The sequence below is a fragment of the Anabrus simplex genome, chromosome 7 (genome assembly GCF_040414725.1).
Source record: "Anabrus simplex isolate iqAnaSimp1 chromosome 7, ASM4041472v1, whole genome shotgun sequence".
Taxonomy (NCBI): Eukaryota; Metazoa; Arthropoda; class Insecta; order Orthoptera; family Tettigoniidae; genus Anabrus; species Anabrus simplex.
In genome coordinates, this window is record NC_090271.1 from 120885676 (window position 1) to 120906057 (window position 20382).

Genomic DNA, 20382 nt, shown 5'->3' on the forward strand with positions numbered 1-20382 from the left:
TTTAAGAGAAAAATAATTGTTAAATTAGAAGGCGTTGCTATTATCCACATGCATCAGCTGATCTCATACATGTTCTTTATTTCTGTAATTGAGCAGGTCAAGATGATGGCTCTCTAAGAAGATGGGCGACAGACTACCTGGAATAACCTGAGCAGAACCGTGAGAGACCAACCCCGCAGATGACGTCTGCATAGGCAGCCACACAGCACGACGATCGCCCCCAGCAGCGGAGAATTAATGGGACATAAATCATTCCAAAAGCGAAGGAAAAGAGATAAGTTTATTAAATAAAAATATGTAGTTTGGTAGAGGTTATTTTGAGTATATCATTTGTAGTCCAAGTGTTGAGACTGTGTTGTTGCTGCTTGAGTCAACAGTCAATAGACTGGTTTGATGCAGCTCTCCATGCCACCCTATCCTGTGCTAACCTTTTAATTTCTACGTAACTACCGCATCCTACATCTGCCCTAATCTGCTTGTCATATTCATACCTTGGTCTACCCCTACCGTTCTTACCATCACACTTCCTTCAAAAACCAACTGAACAAGTCCTGGGTGTCTTAACATGTGTCCCATCATTCTATCTCTTCTTCTCGTCAAATTTAGACAAATCGATCTCCTCTCACCAATTCGATTCAGTATCTCCTCATTCGTGATTCGATCTATCCATCTCACCTTCAGCATTCTTCTGTAACACCACATTTCAAAAGCTTCTATTCTCTTTCTTTCTGAGCTAGTTATCGTCTATGTTTCACTTCCATACAATGCCACGCTCCACACGAAAGTCTTCAAAAACATCTTTCTAATTCCTATATCAATGTTTGAAGTAAGCAAATTTCTTTTCTTAAGAAAGCTCTTCCTTGCTTGGGCTAATCTGCATTTTATAACCTCCTTACTTCTGCCATCGTTATTTTACTACCGAAGTAACAATATACATCTACTTCCTTTAAGACTTCATTTCCTAATCTAATATTTCCTGCATCACCTGCCTTCGTTCGACTGAACTCCATTACTTTTGTTTTGGACTTATTTTCATCTTGTACTCCTTACCCAAGACTTTGTCCATACCATTCAGCAGCTTGTCGAGATCTTCTGCAGTCTCAGATAAAATAACAATATCATCGGCACATATCAAGTTTTTGATTTCCTCTCCTTGGATTGTGATTCCTTTTCCAAATTCCTCTTTGATTTCCTTTACTGCCTGTTCTATGTAAACATTGAAAAGGAGGGGGGACAAACTGCAGCTTTGCCTCACTCCTTTCTGGATTGCTGCTTCTTTTTCAAAGCCCTTGATTCTTATCACTGCAGACTGATTTTTATACAGATTGTAGATAATTCTTCGTTCTCGGTATCTGATCCCAATCACCTTCAGAATCTTAAATAGCTTTGTCCAATCAACATTATTGAATGCCTTTTCTAGATCTACAAATGCCATGTACGTGGGCTTGTCCTTCTTGATTCGATCCTCTAAGATCAGATGTAAAGTCAGGATTGCTTCACGTGTTCCTGCATTTCTTCTGAAGCCAAATTGATCTTCTCTGAACTCAGCTTCCACTTGTTTTTCCATTCATCTGTAAATAATACGTGTTAAAATTTTGCAGGCATGAGATACTAAACTAATAGTGGGATAGTTTTCACATCTGTCAGCACCGGCTTTCTTAGGAATAGGTATAACAACATTCTGCCGAAAATCGGATGGGACTTCTCCTGTCTCATACATCTTACACACTAAATGGAATAACATTGCCATGCTGGTTTCTCCTAAGACAGTCAGTAAATCAGAGGGAAAGTCATCAATTCCAGGTGCCTTGTTACTATTTAGGTCGCTCACAGCCCTGTCAAACTCTGACCTCAAAATTGGGTCTCCCATTTCATCAGCATCAACAGCCTCTTCTTGTTCCAGAACCTAATTTTGTACATCTTCACCTTGATACAACTGCTGGATATGTTCCTGCCATCTTTCTGCTTTGTCTTCTTTCCCTAGAAGTGACTTTCCATCTGAGCTCTTAATATTCATACACCTAGAATTCCTTTCTCCAAAGGTTTCTTTGATTTTCCTGTATGCAGCATCTACCTTTCCTAGGACCATACAACCTTCGACATCCTTGCACTTCTCCTTCAGCCAGTCTTTCTTAGCTACCTTGCACTTTCTATCCACTTCATTCTTTAATCGCCTGTATTCTTTTCTGCCCTCTTCATTTCTAGCATTCTTGTATTTTCGTCATTCGTCAATCAGGTCTAGTATCTGCTGAGTTTTCCACTGATTCTTAGTTGATCTTTTCTTCCTTCCTACCATTTCTTCAGCAGCCCTGCGGACTTCATTTTTCATGACTATCCACTCGTCCTCTCTTGTGTTTCCTTCAGCCTTTTCATTTAGTCCTTTTGCAATATGTTCCTTGAAACAAGCCCTCACACTCTTTTCTTTCAACATGTCTAGATCCCATCTTGCCTTTCTTCAATTTCTTCAGCTTCAGATGGCATTTCAAGACCAACAAGTTGTGGTCAGAGTCCACATCTGATCCTGAGAAAGTTTTGCAATCTAACACCTGGTTTCTGAATCTCTGCCTAATCATAATGAAGTCTATTTGATACCTTCCAGTGTCTCCAGGTCTTGTCCACGTATAAAGCTGTCGTTTGTGATGTTTGAACCAAGTATTGGCAAGGACTAAATTATGATCAGTGCAGAATTCAACCAGTCGACTTCCTCTTTTGTTCCTTTGTCCCAATCCAAATTCTCCTATTGTATTACCTTCTCTTCCTTGGCCTACCACTGCATTCCAGTCTCCCATCACAATTAGATTCTCGTCACCTTTTACATATTGTATTAAATCTTCTATCTCCTCATATATTCTTTCCATTTCTTCATCATCCGCTGAACTAGTAGGCATATAGACCTGCACTTTTGTGGTGGGCATTGGTTTGGTGTTTATCTTGACGACAATAATTCTTTCACTATGCTGGTCGTAGTAGCTTACCCGCTGCCCTATTTTCTTATTCATTATTAAACCAACTTCTGCATTTCCCCTGTTTGATTTTGTGTTGATAATTCGGTAGTCACCTGACCAAAAATCCTGTTCTTCCTGCTGACGTACTTCACTTATACCAACTACATCTAACTTTAGTCTATCCATCTCCCTTTTCAGATTCTCTAATCTACCACAACGATTCAAACTTCTCACATTCCATGCTCCGACTCGCAGAATGTCAGTATCCATCTTCCTGATGATCGCCCCCTCTCGTGTAGTCCCCACCTGGAGATCCGAATGGGGGACTAGTTTACCTCCGGAATATTTTACGCGGGAGGAAGCCATCATCAGTACATCATTCATACAGAGAGAGCTGCATGTCCTCGGGAGTTAGTTACGGCAGTAGTTTCCCGTTACTTTCAGCCATGTAGCAGTATCAACACATCTAAGCCATACTGAGTATTATTACAAAGGCCATATCAGTTGTTGTTGTTATAATCTTCAAAATAACCTATATTATGTTAGATTCTCGCGAGTGATTTCTGTATATATCGATATAAAGGGAATACCTAGTCATCTACAAAATATAACCAAAACCCAGTTAGAGTAATGCATTATCCAAATATGTTATGCCACAGCAGATTTGAAATTCTTATAAGAAGAATATTTTATGTTGTATAGATTCCAAATGATGGGTTGATATGAATGTAGTTGATATATTTAGATAATACAAGTAGGTGATACATTGCTATTATAAGGTAGAATGTCATGAGATATGGAAATATCGGCAGACAGAAGGAATGTTGTTATAATTTAAGATGTTGAGAATACATGAGAATAAGAGTACTTGTGCATCAAGAGAGGTTTTTTATGTGAAGAGTCCAGAATAATAAGAAGAGATACAAGTTGAAATTAGTAATGAAGGAGATATAGAGTTGTTATATGAAAGAAATAAAAGATGATTTGAATGGAAGTATGTGCTATGACGAAATGAAAGAAGAAATTGAGTATTAGAAGTGAGAAATGAGATGACTGACACGAACTAGGGTTGTTTGTGCTGATGATTGAATAACACTGTATTTTGTCAAGAACCCATATATTACAATAATTGTGAGGTATTTTAACCTTTGTGGAATACTATGCTAGGAATTGGTCATCAAAAGATATCCCTATAGGAACGAGTATTCGTTACACTTGGACATGTTCACGTAGAACATCTTCCTAAAAGTTGCATTGCCGGGCTGAGGGGCTCAGGCGGTTGAGGCGCTGGCCTTCTGACCCCAACTTGGCAGGTTCGATCCTGGCTCAGTCTGGTGGTATTTGAAGGTGCTCAAATACGTCAGTCTCGTGTCGGTAGATTTACTGGCACGTAAAAGAACTCCTGCAGGACAACATTTCGGCACTTTGGCGTCTCCGAAAACCGTAAAACAGTAGTTAGTGGGACGTAAAACAAATAACATTATTATTAAAAGTTGCATTCTTTTAGCAGACCCTACACGGTCAGTAATGTTTCCCATTTTCACAGCAGGCAAATGCTGGGGCTGTACCTTATTTTTTTTTCTACTTGCTTTACGTCGCACCGACACAGATAGGTCTTATGGCGACGATGGGACAGGGAAGGGCTAGGAGTGGGAAGGAAGCGGCCGTGGCCTTAATTTATGGTACAGCCCCAGCATTTGCCTGGTGTGAAAATGGGAAACCACGGAAAACCATCTTCAGGGCTGCCGACAGTGAGGTTCGAACCTACTATCTCCCGAATACTGGATACTGGCCGCACTTAAGCGACTGCAGCTATCGAGCTCGGTGTGTACCTTAATTAAGGCCACGGCCGCTTCCTTTCCAGTCCTAGCCCTTTCCTGTCCCGTCATCGCCGTAAGACATATCTGTGTCAGTGCGACATAAAGCCAATAGCAAAAAAAGGGTCAGTAATACCGAGTCAACAATACTGACAGTACGCATCAATATTGTAGCGACCTTACATGATCATTATTACTGTCAATATTTAGGTCAGTACTAGTGCACTTGCTTACAATTGCGGTATTCTCACTTTACAAACAAAAAGTCGATAATCGTCAATATAACTTGAAATTGCGGTATTCTATCAAAATGGATCGTAAAAGACGGGCATGTGTAGCTATCATACCAGCACTCTGCACAAAACTCAGTGTTAAACGTAAACGAGAAGAGAAGAGTAGTCTCATATGAACTTCTTCTTCTTCATCATCTGTTTACCCTCCAGGGTTGGTTTTTCCCTCGGACTCAGCGAGGGATCTCACCTTTACCGCCTCAAGGGCAGTGTCCTGGAGCGTGAGACATTGGGTTGGGGATACAACTGGGGAGAATGACCAGTACCTCGTCCAGCGGCCTCGCTTGCTATGCTGAACAGGGGCCTTAACAGTGGCGAAGCATGAACTAAGTCAGGAGGTAGACAGAGATTTTTTTATTTAAACTAATTTAATCATACTACATTATGGACTTTTTTTGACGAAAGCAAATTTGTATTCAATATTATATTAATGACTCTGAAACTAAGACAAACCCTATAACAAAATATAATCCTACATGCACTCGTTTTACTTTTGAATATACGCCTAGACTAAATAGGCAGCAGGAGTTGTCAAATAACAACATACTTTTAGAATAAACGAATAGTAATATATTTCATTGTTACGTAGATTTAATACGAGAAATAAATAGATTTTCGTACAAGTCATCTTAAACAATATTCTTGTAAATGAGTTCAATCTGCCTATCCTTCATTTCAGAAATGTATCTATTACTCTTGTCTTGAAGTCAGGCGTCTTGCTAAGATGCCACAGCAGTTCCTCCTCTATATAACTAGAGTTCCCAAGTTAGACAGTCTCTGGTTGGTCATCGAATTCCTTAAATAGGTTTTAATTTGTTTGAAGGCACTCATAGCGCATTCACTACAATAATAATAATAATAATAAAATAATAATAATAATAATAATAATAATAATAATAATAATAATGGCGTGTGGCCTCCGGGGAGGCCTGGTGCAGGTATTTCAATTTGACGCCGTATAGGCGACCTACGCGTCTTTGAGAATGTGGCCTTACCTATGATGAATTCTAACGATGAAGATGACATACACACACACAGCCTCTGAGCCACTGGAATTAACCGATGAAGGTTAAATCCCAGACCTGGCCGGGAATCGAACCGGGGACCATCTGGACCAAAGGCCAGGTGCTAACCATTTAGCTATGGAGCCGCATAGCGCGTTCACTAGAAACTAGCGTTAACGGAATATACAGCATCAAGTCAAACAATTTTGTTGTTTCCGTATGCACACTCTGAAATTCATTATTAAGAATGTAGCCTAAACCAATAGTTGTTGGGGTTATAATAACGTAACTAATATTGGCAGGCAAGAAAATACATGTCCTTGAAGGGTTTTGATGCTGTCATTCATTTATTAGGTGTAAGTTTGCTAACTTCATATTTGAATACTATTATTTTATTTTTAGACGTGTGTTATAATAAAGTAAATTCAAATTATTTACATTAAAAGCAGGTCTGAGATGGTGGCCAATAAGAACACCTTTATAACCGAGGTCTTAAACTAGCCAATGAGAGCAAGAAGAGACGCTGGTAAGTCTGTCTACTGGGCGGAGAAATCTTGCTATAGGAAAGTCTTAGTTCCACAGTCAGCACCTACAGATAGCGCTAGAGTTGCTCTATCTGAAAGCTTTGAAAATCAACGGGAATATACACAGAATAGAGAGCGTCTACTTTCGCCTACGTGCTTCGTGTAACTGACGCGAGCCTTAGCACTGCCGAAGTGAGATGAAAATAAGTAAAGCGGGGAATACAATAATGTCACGAATGTGGAAATAATTAATGTTCTAAAAATAATTGTATTAACTAGACAATATTTCGTTCACAAAATGTTAAGGGTACGCGCTGTCTACCCTGTCTCCCCTGACGCTTCGCCCCTGGGCCTTAGTGGATGATGGGAAGATTGAAAGGGATAGACAAGGAAGAGGGAAGGAAGGGGCCGTGGCCTTAACTTAGGTACCATCCTGGCATTTGCCTGAAGGAGAAGTGGGAAACCATAGAAAACCCCTTCCAGGATGGCTGAGGTGAGAATCGAACCCACCTCTACTCAGTTGACCTCCCGAGGCTGAGTAGACCCGTTCCAGCCCTCGTACCACTTTTCAAATTTCGTGGCAGAGCCAGGAATCTAACCCGGGCCTCCGAGGGTGGCAGCTAAAATCACACTAACCACAACACCACAGAGGCGGACTCATATGAAGTTGTTGAGGGAAACACAATAGGCTATATCGAAGCAGAAGATTATCAGAACTATCTTCGAATGACTGAGGTAGGCCTACTTTTGCGAAATTACTAGGAATGGTAGAGCCTTTTCTATTAAGGCAAAATACAAATATGCGGACCATTTTATCGGTGGCAGAGAGAGATTAGCAGTGACATTGAGGTATCTTGCAACTGGTAGAAATTTGGAAGATTTAATTAGGCCTAAAGTTTTCCGCTATAATGTCACCAGTTTCCACCAGTAGAGCAGTTGTGGAAACGTGAAGTATTGTGTTGCGTTTCATATAGGCCTAGCTCGATAAACTTTTGCGATAGGCCTACTTGGCAGTTCCACAAGCACCTCTACTTGGCCTTGGTGAGAAACACATTTGTCGTTCATCGCTGTTCCGTTAATACTGACAGAAATAATGACGAACGCACTCACCCGGTCAGTAGAACTGTCAGGATCCCTACCACTCTGCAGTACTGACGCTTGCAGATCAGGAAATCCGGATCTGCTTCAGTAATGTCCTTTATTCCATCATTCCAGTCTACACGCGATCAGTATTACTCCTCTGAGACGCTCTCCAAGTAAGATTGCACTAATTGCACTTACTTGTAACATTCGAAATATGGTGGCTTACGGGCTGAACTAATACCTTAACCAATGTTGATTAAATGCTAATTTGGTTAAGTTCACTGTTAAATTATTTTAACAGGCAGTTAAATGTTAAATGAGGTTGAATAAACTGGGCCTGAAGGTTTTCTGTCACTAGTCAGAACATGTGCAAACCAATAGGTGTTGGCCCTCTCCCACTACAAACATACAGTTCCATCAACAGTAGATAGCACCTAATGACGCTCCTATTAAACTATCAGGAACTAACAACAAAATAGCATCACCCCGTGCTGAGCCTCCATCTATAATGCTTTGTCCAGTGCTACCAAATAATATTTGTTTATTTATTTAGGCTTATTTAATTATCATATGGCATTTAGCGCCAGAAGTGTCCAAGGACATGTTTGGCTCGCTTGGTGCAGCCTTTGTAGGACAGGCCTTCCGAGAGTGGGCGGCATCTGCCATGTATGTGAACTGTGTGTTTTTGTAGTGGACGATAGTTTGTGTGTGGTGTGTGTTACAGGAATGTTGGTGACAGTAAGTTAAAAACACCCCAACATTAGATTTACCTACCTGATTCTCCATCTATTTTGGTGTCCACCATAACATAAAGGCACTCGTGGGGATGAGCTTGTAGATCTCGGGACACAGCATGAAGAGCAATGTGAGGATACTCCAGGGAAAACCCTTGCCCAGAACAATTGTTCACCCAGGACAGCCGGCTGAAAAACATAGCGCGCACAATAAATAAACGGGATGCACATTCTTCTAAAATGACTATGAATACTGTCTCTACGACTGTAATTAGTTTCACCAGCCCAATACATTTACAGTTTCTTTTGGTTGTCTTCTTGTATAACTAACCTTTCTGTGATGAAAAGTGTTCCTTTGCCAATTTCTCTGTCACCTATAAATAATGTAGTAAATGGTTGCTCATGTCTAATGCCTTCCGTTGGCGGTGAAAAACTACTGATTACAACCATAATTGAAATTTACACTAAATGGGACTAAAATTAAGGTAGCGCACGTAACGAACAATATGAATCTGTATAATCAATTACACAGACAAATAATAAAATACATTTTAAATTTCAACCACTGTTCATCTCAAATCAAACTTGATACACTTCCTTCCTCTCCCACACACGGAACACTCACTTCGCATGTAGTTTGTTACCCGCAGCATTCAGGCAACATGACTTAACAACAACAAATGCTACAACTTGTTTATATTTAAATGGTGCATCTTTGAATGTTGTTGCTGTTATGTTGGTTAACTTGTTAACAAACCTCGTGTCCAACACATTAGGAAAAAAAAAAAAGAGCTCACTCATAGAGAACAAATGATAATCAAATTGCGCTTCCACGCAAATCGGATGCCAACAGCATTTTTGCTATTAACTTCGTGTTTGAAGTATAAGTTATTTGCGTTCGAATTTAATTTGTAAGCATTACAGTAATCGTATTGTATCATGCTGAGTATTCTTTCGCGGGTTTCTGCTCTTCTTTAGGTACCAAGCGATGTGCATCTGCGCATTGCAATGTAGTAGTTCATTGATCGAGCTACTGAGCAGTCGTCGTGTGTTTTACATGTACTACGTCAGTAATCACGCCACTGCCCACCCTCTGAAACTCCGTTTGTGATTGGATAGAGTGTCGGCTTAAATATACGGCCGCTGCACCGGTGGTGTTGTGGGTGTACTGCTCACCAGGCATATCTCCATGTTATGTTCTTGATGTCGTGATTTAACTGGATTGGTTTCAACTCGTGTAATAGTAAGTACATATATTCAGATAGCATTATGAAATACTCCTTCATACAGGTAACTTTATTTTCTTAAGATATGACTCCTTTATTTTTGACATGTTTATACGTAAACATATTTTTGCAGTTAACCATGTCATTAAAGTGAGGAAATGCCTTTTTCACCTTCTTTCGTAAACTTCTATACTTCCAGCAACAGTTGGATTACTTGTATGAAACGTGTTGATTTTCATATAACCTATATCTTTGTGCAGCATGAGTGTTGTACGATGAAGTGCATATGGTATTTTGCTGTATTGATAGTTACGTAAGGGTAAGTTTTTAGTTGTTTTCGTTATTGTAAGATTGACATCGTATGATAATGCTTTGTAAAGTCATATAAAACATTATTGCGAGTTCTGTATATGCAGTGACATGTTTTAGTTCATTAAACATTTCATAATTCCCATATTTTCCCTCCGTTTGTGAGTATACAGTAGAACTGTAAAATATTATGATATCTAGGCTATATCTCTGCTTGATGAGTAGCCTAGTTTAGAAATTGTATGATCATCATTAGCTACAAATCAAATTTGAGTTCATAAGTCGTGGGATATTCTTGTTCTTTCGTCCGTAATTACACATTATACTAGATCGTAACATTGTATGGGTTCAACATAGATTTCCCCTTTGGTTGTGAATATTCGGAATGTGAATCGTAGTTTGCTTGAATTGAAACGAAAGAAACCGTTAAATATGTTGGTATAAGACTTGACTTCCAGGAAAATTTATTTTACACTGTAAGGTACAAAAATGTGTGTACTTAGAATGCTTGAAAACGCCGCTGGTATGCACATCATTCTTTTCACTGCATTTTACTGCTGGTAGTAGTGTACTGTACGTTGTGCGCTTAACATGCCACAGAAAAGTTTTAGATTAAGCAATTCTATATAGCTAAACATTTATGAATTATCAGACGGTAATTTGGGACGTTATCAATTAAAAATTTGAATGCAACATAAGTTTGTTTTACCTGACAGTTTGCTTGCACTGAAACGGAAGAAACCGTGAAACGTTGGAAGTAGACTTCCAGGAAAACTTTTGTTTACACTGTAAGCTAGAAAAATGTGTGTTCTTATAATACTTGAAAACACCTCTGACATGCCCATCATTCCTTTCACTTCACTTAACTGCTGGTTAACTTAGCTACGTTGTGTGATTTAAATGCTGCAGAATTTTTCTAGATGAAGCAGTACTGTATACAGTGTCTGTAAAATGTTTAAGGACACCATTAAGAGGCACAAAGTTCAGATTTTCTAGTAACACATTTATTGAAAAATTCTACAATAATTCCTGAAACTTGCTAACATGCTGACCTCCTTTGCAGTGGCGTATGCTGGAATCAGGATGTGGGTTACCACTAGACATACTGTACGTTACCCCTTTTCGATGGATGGGTTAGTGAACATTTTGAGCTGCAGCCAATAGGCAACGGAGAAGCCTGCGGTGTTGTCAAGGCTTCTTCACTAGCTACTGCCCTGGCCTCTGCTACTACCAATACTGTACACCTGATCAGTGGAGATGGTAGCCTAATATTTAGCAAATTAAAGTCTGGCTTTGCCTTTGTTCCGGTGGTCCCGGTTCAATTCTTATAATTAACCCCCTCGTACTCTTAATTCCCCTGCCTTGGGGAGTGGGTGTTTATGACGTCTTCGCCATTCATTCCATCTTTATTATGTCACCACTAAGCCTATACAGATGACATGCATTATTATTATTATTATTATTATTATTATTATTATTATTATTATTATTATTATTATTATTATTTGTATTAAATTAACATTTGAAATTTTACAGCATTACCAGTGGTCGTACCCTTCGTTTACCTGTTTATTAACTTCCTCGGGAGATCAGCGGTGGTGTTCGACCCATGATCACAGGTTCGATTCCAACCAAAAAAAGGGAACACTAAAACTGAAAGATTACATTTCATTACAGCAGATCTATCCAAAAAAAAAAAGACTACATTACTCCTATAACAGAAGCTCTGCAGTGTCTTCCTACAAGGATGTAGAAGTAAATGGGAATGAAATACCAGCATTCTGTTATCTAGATAATTAAATCAGAAGTATGAGGTGAGGAAGTATAGGCCTACTAGTAGTTAGCAGTGGCGATCTGACGGGGCGAAGCGTAGCACTAGTGATGGGCAGTGCTCTCGCTCGAGACTCTCGAGACTGACGTCAAAGATCTTGAGACTCGCGAGAATCTCGAGACCGATTCTCCTGTGGCCGCGATCTGTGGGGCGCCCCAGTGACTACGAGTGTAAGCTTGATAGTAGTCCTATATCAAAAGCAGTTATTCCGTGAAATAACGTTCTTTATGGAAACGTGTGTGCCAATAAATTTTGTCAAAAGCCTGCAAGAGTACTGAATGTTCAACTATGAACCCCTTAATACCATTAACGAAAGTGAAAACAGAATGTCAGTCTTTTAAACTGCTCACGGCTTATTTGAGGTAGACATCTCAGCTGAATAACCCTGTGTAATTTGTTAATAACTGTAGATAGGATGCATACTACCTGGATACTAGAGGTGTGCATTATTCGAACTTGAGATGGGGCAAGCTGTGCTTTGCTGTATATGCAACCACCATTACACATGAGTGGAACATGTAATCTACAATGCCCGAGTTTGCTCCAATTCTTTCAACAGGCGTGATGGGCAACTCTCTCGAGACCGATTCTCCTGTGCTGCGAGCTGCGGGACATTCCAATAACTACGCGCGTAAGTTTGATAGTGTGTGCCGATAAATTTTGTCAAGAGCCTATTAACCATCAACGAAAGTGAAAACACAATGTCAGTAACTTAAAAGGTTCACGAGTTACTTCAGTTGGACATCTTAGCTGAATAACCCTTATAATTTGTTAATAACTGTAAATAGGATGTACACCTACATGGATACCTCGCAATTGTTGCCTTCTTGTGATGTAGACCAGGCCGGAGGTGTTCTGTGACGATTCCCCTTCATTGATGTTATGTGCTTTTAAGTGCCGGATCATCCCAGAAGTATTTTTGCTGACGTATATTACTTCTTTTGAACAAACAATACAGCGGGCTGTGCAATGTGGCATCTCTTCAAAATAACCGACATCCACGACTTACGTTGCGTTTCGGACATCTTCTTAAAGTTGTCGCGTACAATTAGACACAATTACACATTGCATCGTCATATGCCGAAGTACCTAATTATGACGCCAGTACTCTATAACTTTGTAAGGAAATGTTTCTTTCTTCACCAAAATATCGGTAAACACAAGCAGTGGTCAGATGATATTGAATGTGGGGTCTGATAACGAAGTACGTCGACCTGTCGAAAGAATTGGAGCAGACTCAGGCGTCCTAGATTACACGTTCCACTCATGCGTAATGGTGGTTGTATGTGCAGCAAGGCGCATCTTAGTCCGTCTGGAGTTCAAATAATGCACGCCTGTTGTATCAAGGTAGGTGTACCTACAGTATGCGTCAGTTTCTGTACTTAGCCTACTCATTCGTGTACTTACCGCTGCATTCAATGCCAGAATGTGTATCCTTTATAATTATGTTATACTGCGTCAAAATAGACCTCGATAGAAGAAACGACCGCCCTAGTCGCTTGTTGACACGTATTTGTAGGAATGGGGAAGGCCTGTGGTTGGCTATTTGAATACTCGGCACAAACAACATTCAGCTCCGTCTATCGGTAGGCCTACGACACGCTGCACGCCACACAATGCGGGAACAGTGCTCTTGATATCTCTCGAAATTTCTCGCGAGAAATAGTGCCTGCGCTAGTCTCGAGAAATCTCGATACCTCGTCTCAGATTGCCCATCACCACCTAGCACACCTATCTCGTCCCCGCACCTGTCGTACATACAACAGCAATCCGTGCGAGGTGAGTCGAGGGGAGAGGGACGCAGCGCTTTGGCTGCAGCGTCAATCTCTGATGCCTTGCTCTGAGAAATACATATGAGGTGGGGGGTTTTTTCTTCAAGTTTTGTAAATGGAACGGCGTGCCACATTGTAATGTGCTTTAGATTTCCATCGTTCTAATTTGAGGTTTGAGCTTCACTGATAGGCTCAGTAGCCCTCAATACGCCACTGCTCATTGGGCTTTTCGGCATGCTCTTACTCGGTATGGCATGGAGTCGGTTAACTTCTTGCAGTCCTGGATGTTGGATGGTGACCCCTCGCCACAAGCCAGCTAGATTTAGCTTCAGATATTCCTTGGATTTGGGCTTCCTCTTCGCCAACTTCAATGCCATAGATCCTCTATCGAATTAAGGTCAGGAGAACGTGCTGGCGAAGGTAGAAATTAGATATCCTGATCCTTTTCATAGTAAAGAGACTCCGGTGAGAGGGAGCATTGTATTGTCGATAAAGAAAATGTTCTCCCATTAGCCTAGTGACAGGTGGAACCATGACTTCACCTAAGATTTGCACTTATCTCTGACTGTCAACAGTACCATCAATTATGTAGAGTTCTCCAGGACCTTCAAATGTTATTCATCACTGCCTCTTCTCCTCCTTGAACAGCAGGTGCAAGACAGGCTGGCAGATACTTCTTTGTTCTAGTGCGTCTTACCCGCACTTGTCTAGGATTCGATTCGAATCGGCTTTCATCAGATAAAACACATCCCCGCCATGTTTCATTCGTCCAGTTGCGCCTCTGGAAACACCACATCCTTTGTCTCTTCATTGCTAAGTCATTTAACAGAGGCTTGCGCAAGGCTACTCAGGACATCAACCCGGAATCTCTCAGACGGCGTCTTAGAGTCTCTGGACTGATGTCGGTATGCGAAGAATCTCTAATTTTAGGCAAAAGAACAGGTAAACTACCTCTACGATGTATTTTGCGGTCAATTCTGTTGGAGGTTAACCTAGGCCTACCTTATCTGGAAGAATCCAGTACCGGTACGGTACCAGGCGCTTTAAACTTGTTGATTGCCTGTTCAATACAAATTTTTGACACTCCAAGCTTTTCTGCAATCTGCCTATAGCTCAAGCCACTCCTCTACATCGCAATAATCTGCCACTTCACATCCGTACTCACTGATTTTCTCCCCATTTTCAGCTCTTCCAGAAAAATCGATCTAACCTATACAATCTTCCAACAAAACCAACCGTGATCGTTTGAAAAGGAGGGAATCAGCTATTTGACCAGGTTTACCAACTCCTGAGATTAAAATCTAAGTGACCGTGACACTTCCAGGTTCATTTGCCGCGAGTTTTAAATGCAGGAGAATTTTAGAAGAGGGCGATTTTTCTCACTGGATGAATAAGAAGAAGAAGAAGATAAATCTGAATCAGATTGTGTGAAATGGCCTTTACAACTGGTAAAAATAAGAAGTGGTAACTGCACAGGAATCCTCATAGGTATATCTATACCCATTCAAAAACGCAGTGGTACAGCTGCACCCATTCCAGTGTAATTGATTTTTTCCAACAAGAGTATTTAATTTTAAAGGTGTTTTTATAAAAGAAGTATCTTACTATCACCCAAAATTCTAAATATTGAGATTTTGATTTGTGGTAACAACAAAAAAAATCACTTGTGAGCATTTGATCAATATAGGAACAATATGGGATTCTGCATTACTTGAAGGACAGGAGGGAACATTCGGACTGGGCTGAGTGGCTCAGGCGGTTGAGGCGCTGGCCTTCTGATCCCAACTTGGCAGGTTCGATCCTGGCTCATTTCGGTGGGATTTGCAGGTGATCAAATACGTCAGTCTCGTGTCGGTAGATTTACTGGCACGTAAAAGAACTCCTGCGGGCCTAAATTCCGGCACCTCGGCGCCTCCGAAAACCGTAAGAGTAATTAGTGGGACGTAAAGCAAACAACATTATTAGAACATTCGGTTTTCAAGGGGTGTCCTTAAACTGTTGACGGACACTGTAGCTACTTATTTATGAGTTACCAGACCATAATCTGGGTCGTTATCAATTAAAACTTTCAAACATGAGTTTGTTTTACCTGGTATAGTTTTAAGAAAGGTAATAAGCAGATAGACTGTAGAGACGAAGAGAAAACTCACCTGCGAAGGCTTGCAACGCATGTTTGGGTACAAGTGTGCAGAAGGAATTTTGGCTTCCTCCATCAGTGCCCCATCTTCTTTGTCTTTTAAAGGTGGCTAGGCTTACGCGTTAAGTGCCCCTTCAATTATAGCTCTATAAAATGAATGAATGTATGAATGAATGAATGAAGCTAGAGGATTGATAAGTGGACTGTTCGGAGAACAGAAGTTCGATCTCAGTCCCTAATAGCAGCTATTCTGACTCGGGATGTCGCAAGTCTTGAATATAAAACTTAGATTACCATATTTAGTTATCATTCTGGAGCTTAGTTATATCCTCAAAAAGCACTACTGAAGGTTGTGTGTTTACCTAAAGCAGTGCATAGGCTTACTAGACAAGATTAATAATAAGAGAAAAGCACACAACGTGCATAGATGTTCTTCATATAGCAATTTAGTCGCTACAAAGTTGTGTTAGGGATATACACTGACTGAGCAAATGTCATAGGATAGCGGAGCACTGATGCGCAGGTGTGTTGTCTGCGTACCACACGTCCCCTGTGCCAGCGGCAGTTGTATAGGAGACCTTGTGAGCAGTGGCTGTGCATGTGACAGGTGTAACATGGAACGTCATCGTGAGCTGACACCGTTCGAACGGGGTATGGTGGTCGGTGCCCGACGGATGGGAAGTGCGATTTCGGAAGTGGTGCGGGAATTCGGCTTCACACGATCAACCGTGTCCAGGGTGTATCGTGAATGGGTGAATGCGGGTGTCACCGTCCACAACAGACGAACGACCGGCCGTCCAGCCACCCTCGATGACCGTGACCGGCGACATCTGAGACGGATTGTCAATTGTGACAGACGGGCAACCGTGCAACAAATCACGGCTCAATTCAACACAGGCCGTGCTAGACACGTCTTCCAGTGGACAATCCGTAGGAACATGGGTTCAATGGGGTATGGGAGCCGGCGCCGCACACGGGTGCCACTGTTAACCCAACGTCATCGGTCACAACGACGCGCTTTTGTCGCCAGTCACCAGGGATGGACACTGGAACAATGGCGTAACGTGATATGGTCGGACGAATCACGATTTCAACTGCACCATGCCGATTGGAGGCACCGTGTATGGCGCAGACCACATGAAACGATGGATCCCGCCTGCCTTGAAGGTGTGGTCCAGGACGCTGGTGTCTCTGTTATGGTCTGGGGTGCATTTTCCTGGTATGGAATGGGCCCCCTAGTTGTTCTGGAAGAGACTTTGAATGGCACGCGGTATGTTGAGCTGCTCGGAGACCATCTCCACCCATTTTTGGCCTTCCAGCGCCCAGACGGTTCTGCAGTGTTTCAGGATGATAACGCGCCGCCACATCGCTCCTACGTCGCCCGGGAATGGTTCTAGGAACATGCAGCGAAGGTCCAACGACTGCCATGGCCACCCTGGAGCCCCGATATGAACCCTATGGAGCATATCTGGGATGTCCTGGAACGCAGGCTCCGTGCCATGGATAACCCAACGTCATCGGTCACAACGACGTGCTTTTGTCGCCAGTCACCAGGGATGGACACTGGAACAATGGCGTAACGTGATATGGTCGGACGAATCACGATTTCAACTGCACCATGCCGATGGGAGGCACCGTGTATGGCGCAGACCAGCATTGATGGCCGCTCCTCAAACGATTTGGTGTCAGCTGCGTCCAGAGGACTACCAGGGACTTGTCGACTCACTTCCACGGCGTCTCACTGCAGTTCGCAGGGCCAGAGGAGACGCCACACGTTATTAGGTGACTATCCCATGTCATTTGCTAAATAGGTGTACGTCTCTGGTGACACCATAGCGCATGATACCGATCACACTGTTTCGTCCGGAGTGAGGAAACACTTTTTCTTGCAAACGCGATGGTGGAACACGTACATTGCGAATCGCGTCAGCGTGTGGCACAGATCATAGTCCGCTAGACAATATTAGGAATAAAGTAGTTGGTTGCTGGTTTCTTCATTGAACCAGAATCGTAAATTAATGACAGCCAAACGACGACGTTTCTCCCAGTGAAAATAGGTGGGGATTGAAAACGATTGTGAATTTCTGAAACTTCTTTCCTTCAATGCCACTAAATCTTCGAAACAGACTTTCAACGTGTTAGGTCGTGTTACGTACACGTAGTACGTGTTGAAGAGATGTTAAGTACAGAACAAAAATGGCCAGCCGGACACCAGTGGGATCCGAACCCACAACCTCCCGATTTCGCGTCGGTTGCTCTACCAATTGAGCTATGGTGGCCTAGGCCATCTGTGTTCTGTTTGAAAGGATCTGAGCTACAGGTGTGGCACTGCTGCTAGCACACTGTAGAGTGCGCTTAAGTCGCCCGTTGTGGGGCATGTCAACCTCCCGGAGGTTGTGGGTTCGGATCCCACTGGTGTCCGGCTGGCCATTTTTGTTCTGTACTTAACATCTCTTCAACACGTACTACATGTACGTAACACGACCTAATACGTTGAAAGTCTGTTTCGATTACAGTGCGGTCGTGAAAAATCAATATTCATCCACTAAATCTTATTTCTATACATAATTAATCATCATTGATATATTTTGCAGTGGGCTTTTCAAATGGTCAAAAATTACTTTCGTAAGTCTACTAATATATTTAGCATTCTGCGGAACGGAAGCTCAAGAAGCTGATAAGAATAATTTTATCTGAAAACTTAAGATGTTTTTTTACGGCGCACCGACACAGGTAGGTCTTATGGCGGCGATGGGATAGGAAGGGGCTAGGAGTGGGAAGAAAGCGGCCGTGGCCTTAATTAAGGTACAGCCCCAGCATTTGCCTGATGTGAAAAGGGGAAACCACGGAAAACCATCTTCAGGGCTGCCGACAGTGAGGTTCGAACCCACTATCTCCCGACGCGCACCTTACCGTACGGCCAACTCGCCCGGTAGTTGAGAAATTGTAACTGGTCATTCGGAGATGAAAAATGTGGAAACGATGTTATATATTATTTAAAATAACTGGGTATGTCTTACCGTTCTGTGCAGTGAAGACGAACTCCTTTTTCTTACTCATAATCGGAAAAACTGTAATTTTAAAAGAAATGGGCACGAGTTATTAGTCTCGGTATCTACTGTGTGGTATTTTTCCAACTCATTGTATATGTATAGCCTGTATTTCCTCGGAGTACACACTTTCAAGACTTTTGTTTTTCGGTTTTGATGTTTCCACCGTTATATTCCTTACTTTTGCAATGCTTTCCTCAGGTGTCAGAGCGAGTATTTCGTTAATAATCCAGCTCAGTTTATTTTTTAAATGCTCTGCATAACATAATTCCTCTTCTATAGATAACTATTCCGCTGGTCCTCTCATCACTTTTTTACAAGTTGCCTTACGTCGCACCGACACAGATAGATTTTACGGCGACGATAGGAGAGGAAAGGGCCAGGAGTGGAAAGGAATCGGCCGTGGCCTTAATTAAGGTACAGTCCCAGCATTTGCCTGGTGTGAAAATGAGAAACCACGGAAAACCATCTTCACGACTGCCGACAGTGGGGTTCGAACCCACTATCTTCCGAATACTGAATACTGGCCTCACTTAAGCGACTGCAGCTATCGAGCTTGCTCTCATCACTTTTATGTGCTTCCATGCTTCTTTCTCCTTTTTAACCTTGCCCTTTACGTCAGCTTCCAGTAGTTTCTTCTCTTCTTGAGCCCATTAAATTCAATCAAATTTCGGTTTTCTTCTGCTTTCTGCGGGAAAGTGGTCTCCGTGTTTTCTATGCAAACCGTTCGGTCTTCTCTAGCAGAGGTCCTTCATGTGGGGGGAGGGGGCGCAGAAGTAATACAGGTTGCGCCGTCTGTGATTTAAATATTTATATTTCATATTCTGTAACAAACTTCGTGAACAGATATTACCATGGGCGCCTACAGGATCTTTTCCAGGGGGGGGGGGGGGGCACATTAACAATTTTCTTGAATGTAAAATCAATATAACGTCAGCAACATTAAATTGTTTACAGAAATTTCCAGTTATAACAGATGCTAGATGACTGTCAGTAAGTTCAGTTTATGAAATAATCTGGTATGATATTAAACAATTGAACATCAACATTTTTGGAATCCCAGGGGGGGGGGGGCAAGTGCCCCCCCTTGCCTCCTCTTGCGGGCGCCCATGGATATTACAATTCTCAGGTTCTCATTTCCATGAACGGAAGCAGGAAGCTCTCCTACCGCCATTTAAGACTAATAAACTCGTACTTTTGCTGCCTTATGTCACAAGAACTCGCCTGTAGATCCTGCCAGCAGAAAATCTGAGAAAAAGAGCGAGTAACGTTTCGCACACACCCTTTCACTCGCCATCCGCAGGCCCCGCAGCGGTAACTCCTTACCAAACACTTACCAACCACTTATGACAATAAGCCGCTTGACAACGTGACTGCCACTTCCTTGCAATACTACAATAAGAGATTCTTCTATTTCTGCCATTGTCGACTCGGATTTCAACCAAGCCTTAATAAGGAACAAGATTCGACTTTAACCCGTGAAGACTGGCGCCTGGTCTATTGTACCCGTGTAGTAGTTTTGATTTTTCCTAAATTTTAAAATACACTGCTGTTTGTAGAAAGTGAAACACTCGGAAGCAGTGGTCTGGAACACGCCAAAATCAGAAGACGTGTAGAACAGTGGAACCATAATAAGTGATTTAAATTGCAGAGAGATGAC

General features: G+C 41.9%; 2 protein-coding genes and 1 non-coding gene across 7 annotated transcripts in view; 1 reads left to right on the forward strand and 2 right to left on the reverse strand.

Moving 5' to 3' along the window:
• Positions 1-20382, reverse strand: part of icln (chloride nucleotide-sensitive channel icln) — a 246224-nt gene that overhangs the window by 91409 nt on the left and 134433 nt on the right. Inside the window, exons 1-2 of one of the 2 annotated variants that reach the window (XM_068228618.1) lie at positions 8729-9028; positions 8438-8586 (exon numbers count right to left, since the gene is read on the reverse strand). In XM_068228618.1, the coding sequence (XP_068084719.1) occupies positions 8438-8586; positions 8729-8847 (268 nt within the window). In that variant the 5' untranslated portion in view covers positions 8848-9028. Of the gene's footprint in view, positions 1-8437; positions 8587-8728; positions 9029-20382 lie in introns of those variants that run through there. The other variant, XM_067151300.2, reaches the window with a different exon arrangement.
• Positions 9506-20382, forward strand: part of Acsl (Acyl-CoA synthetase long-chain) — a 273218-nt gene continuing 262341 nt past the window's right edge. For 2 of the 4 annotated variants that reach the window (XM_067151294.2, XM_067151296.2), the window contains exon 1: positions 9506-9640. The gene's annotated coding sequence lies outside the window, so the exon portion shown is untranslated. The remainder of the gene's footprint in view (positions 9641-20382) is intronic. The other 2 variants (XM_067151293.2, XM_067151299.2) reach the window with 2 other exon arrangements.
• Positions 17875-17951, reverse strand: TRNAS-CGA (transfer RNA serine (anticodon CGA)). Its single transcript has one exon. It is a non-coding gene; the product is annotated as a tRNA-Ser (tRNA).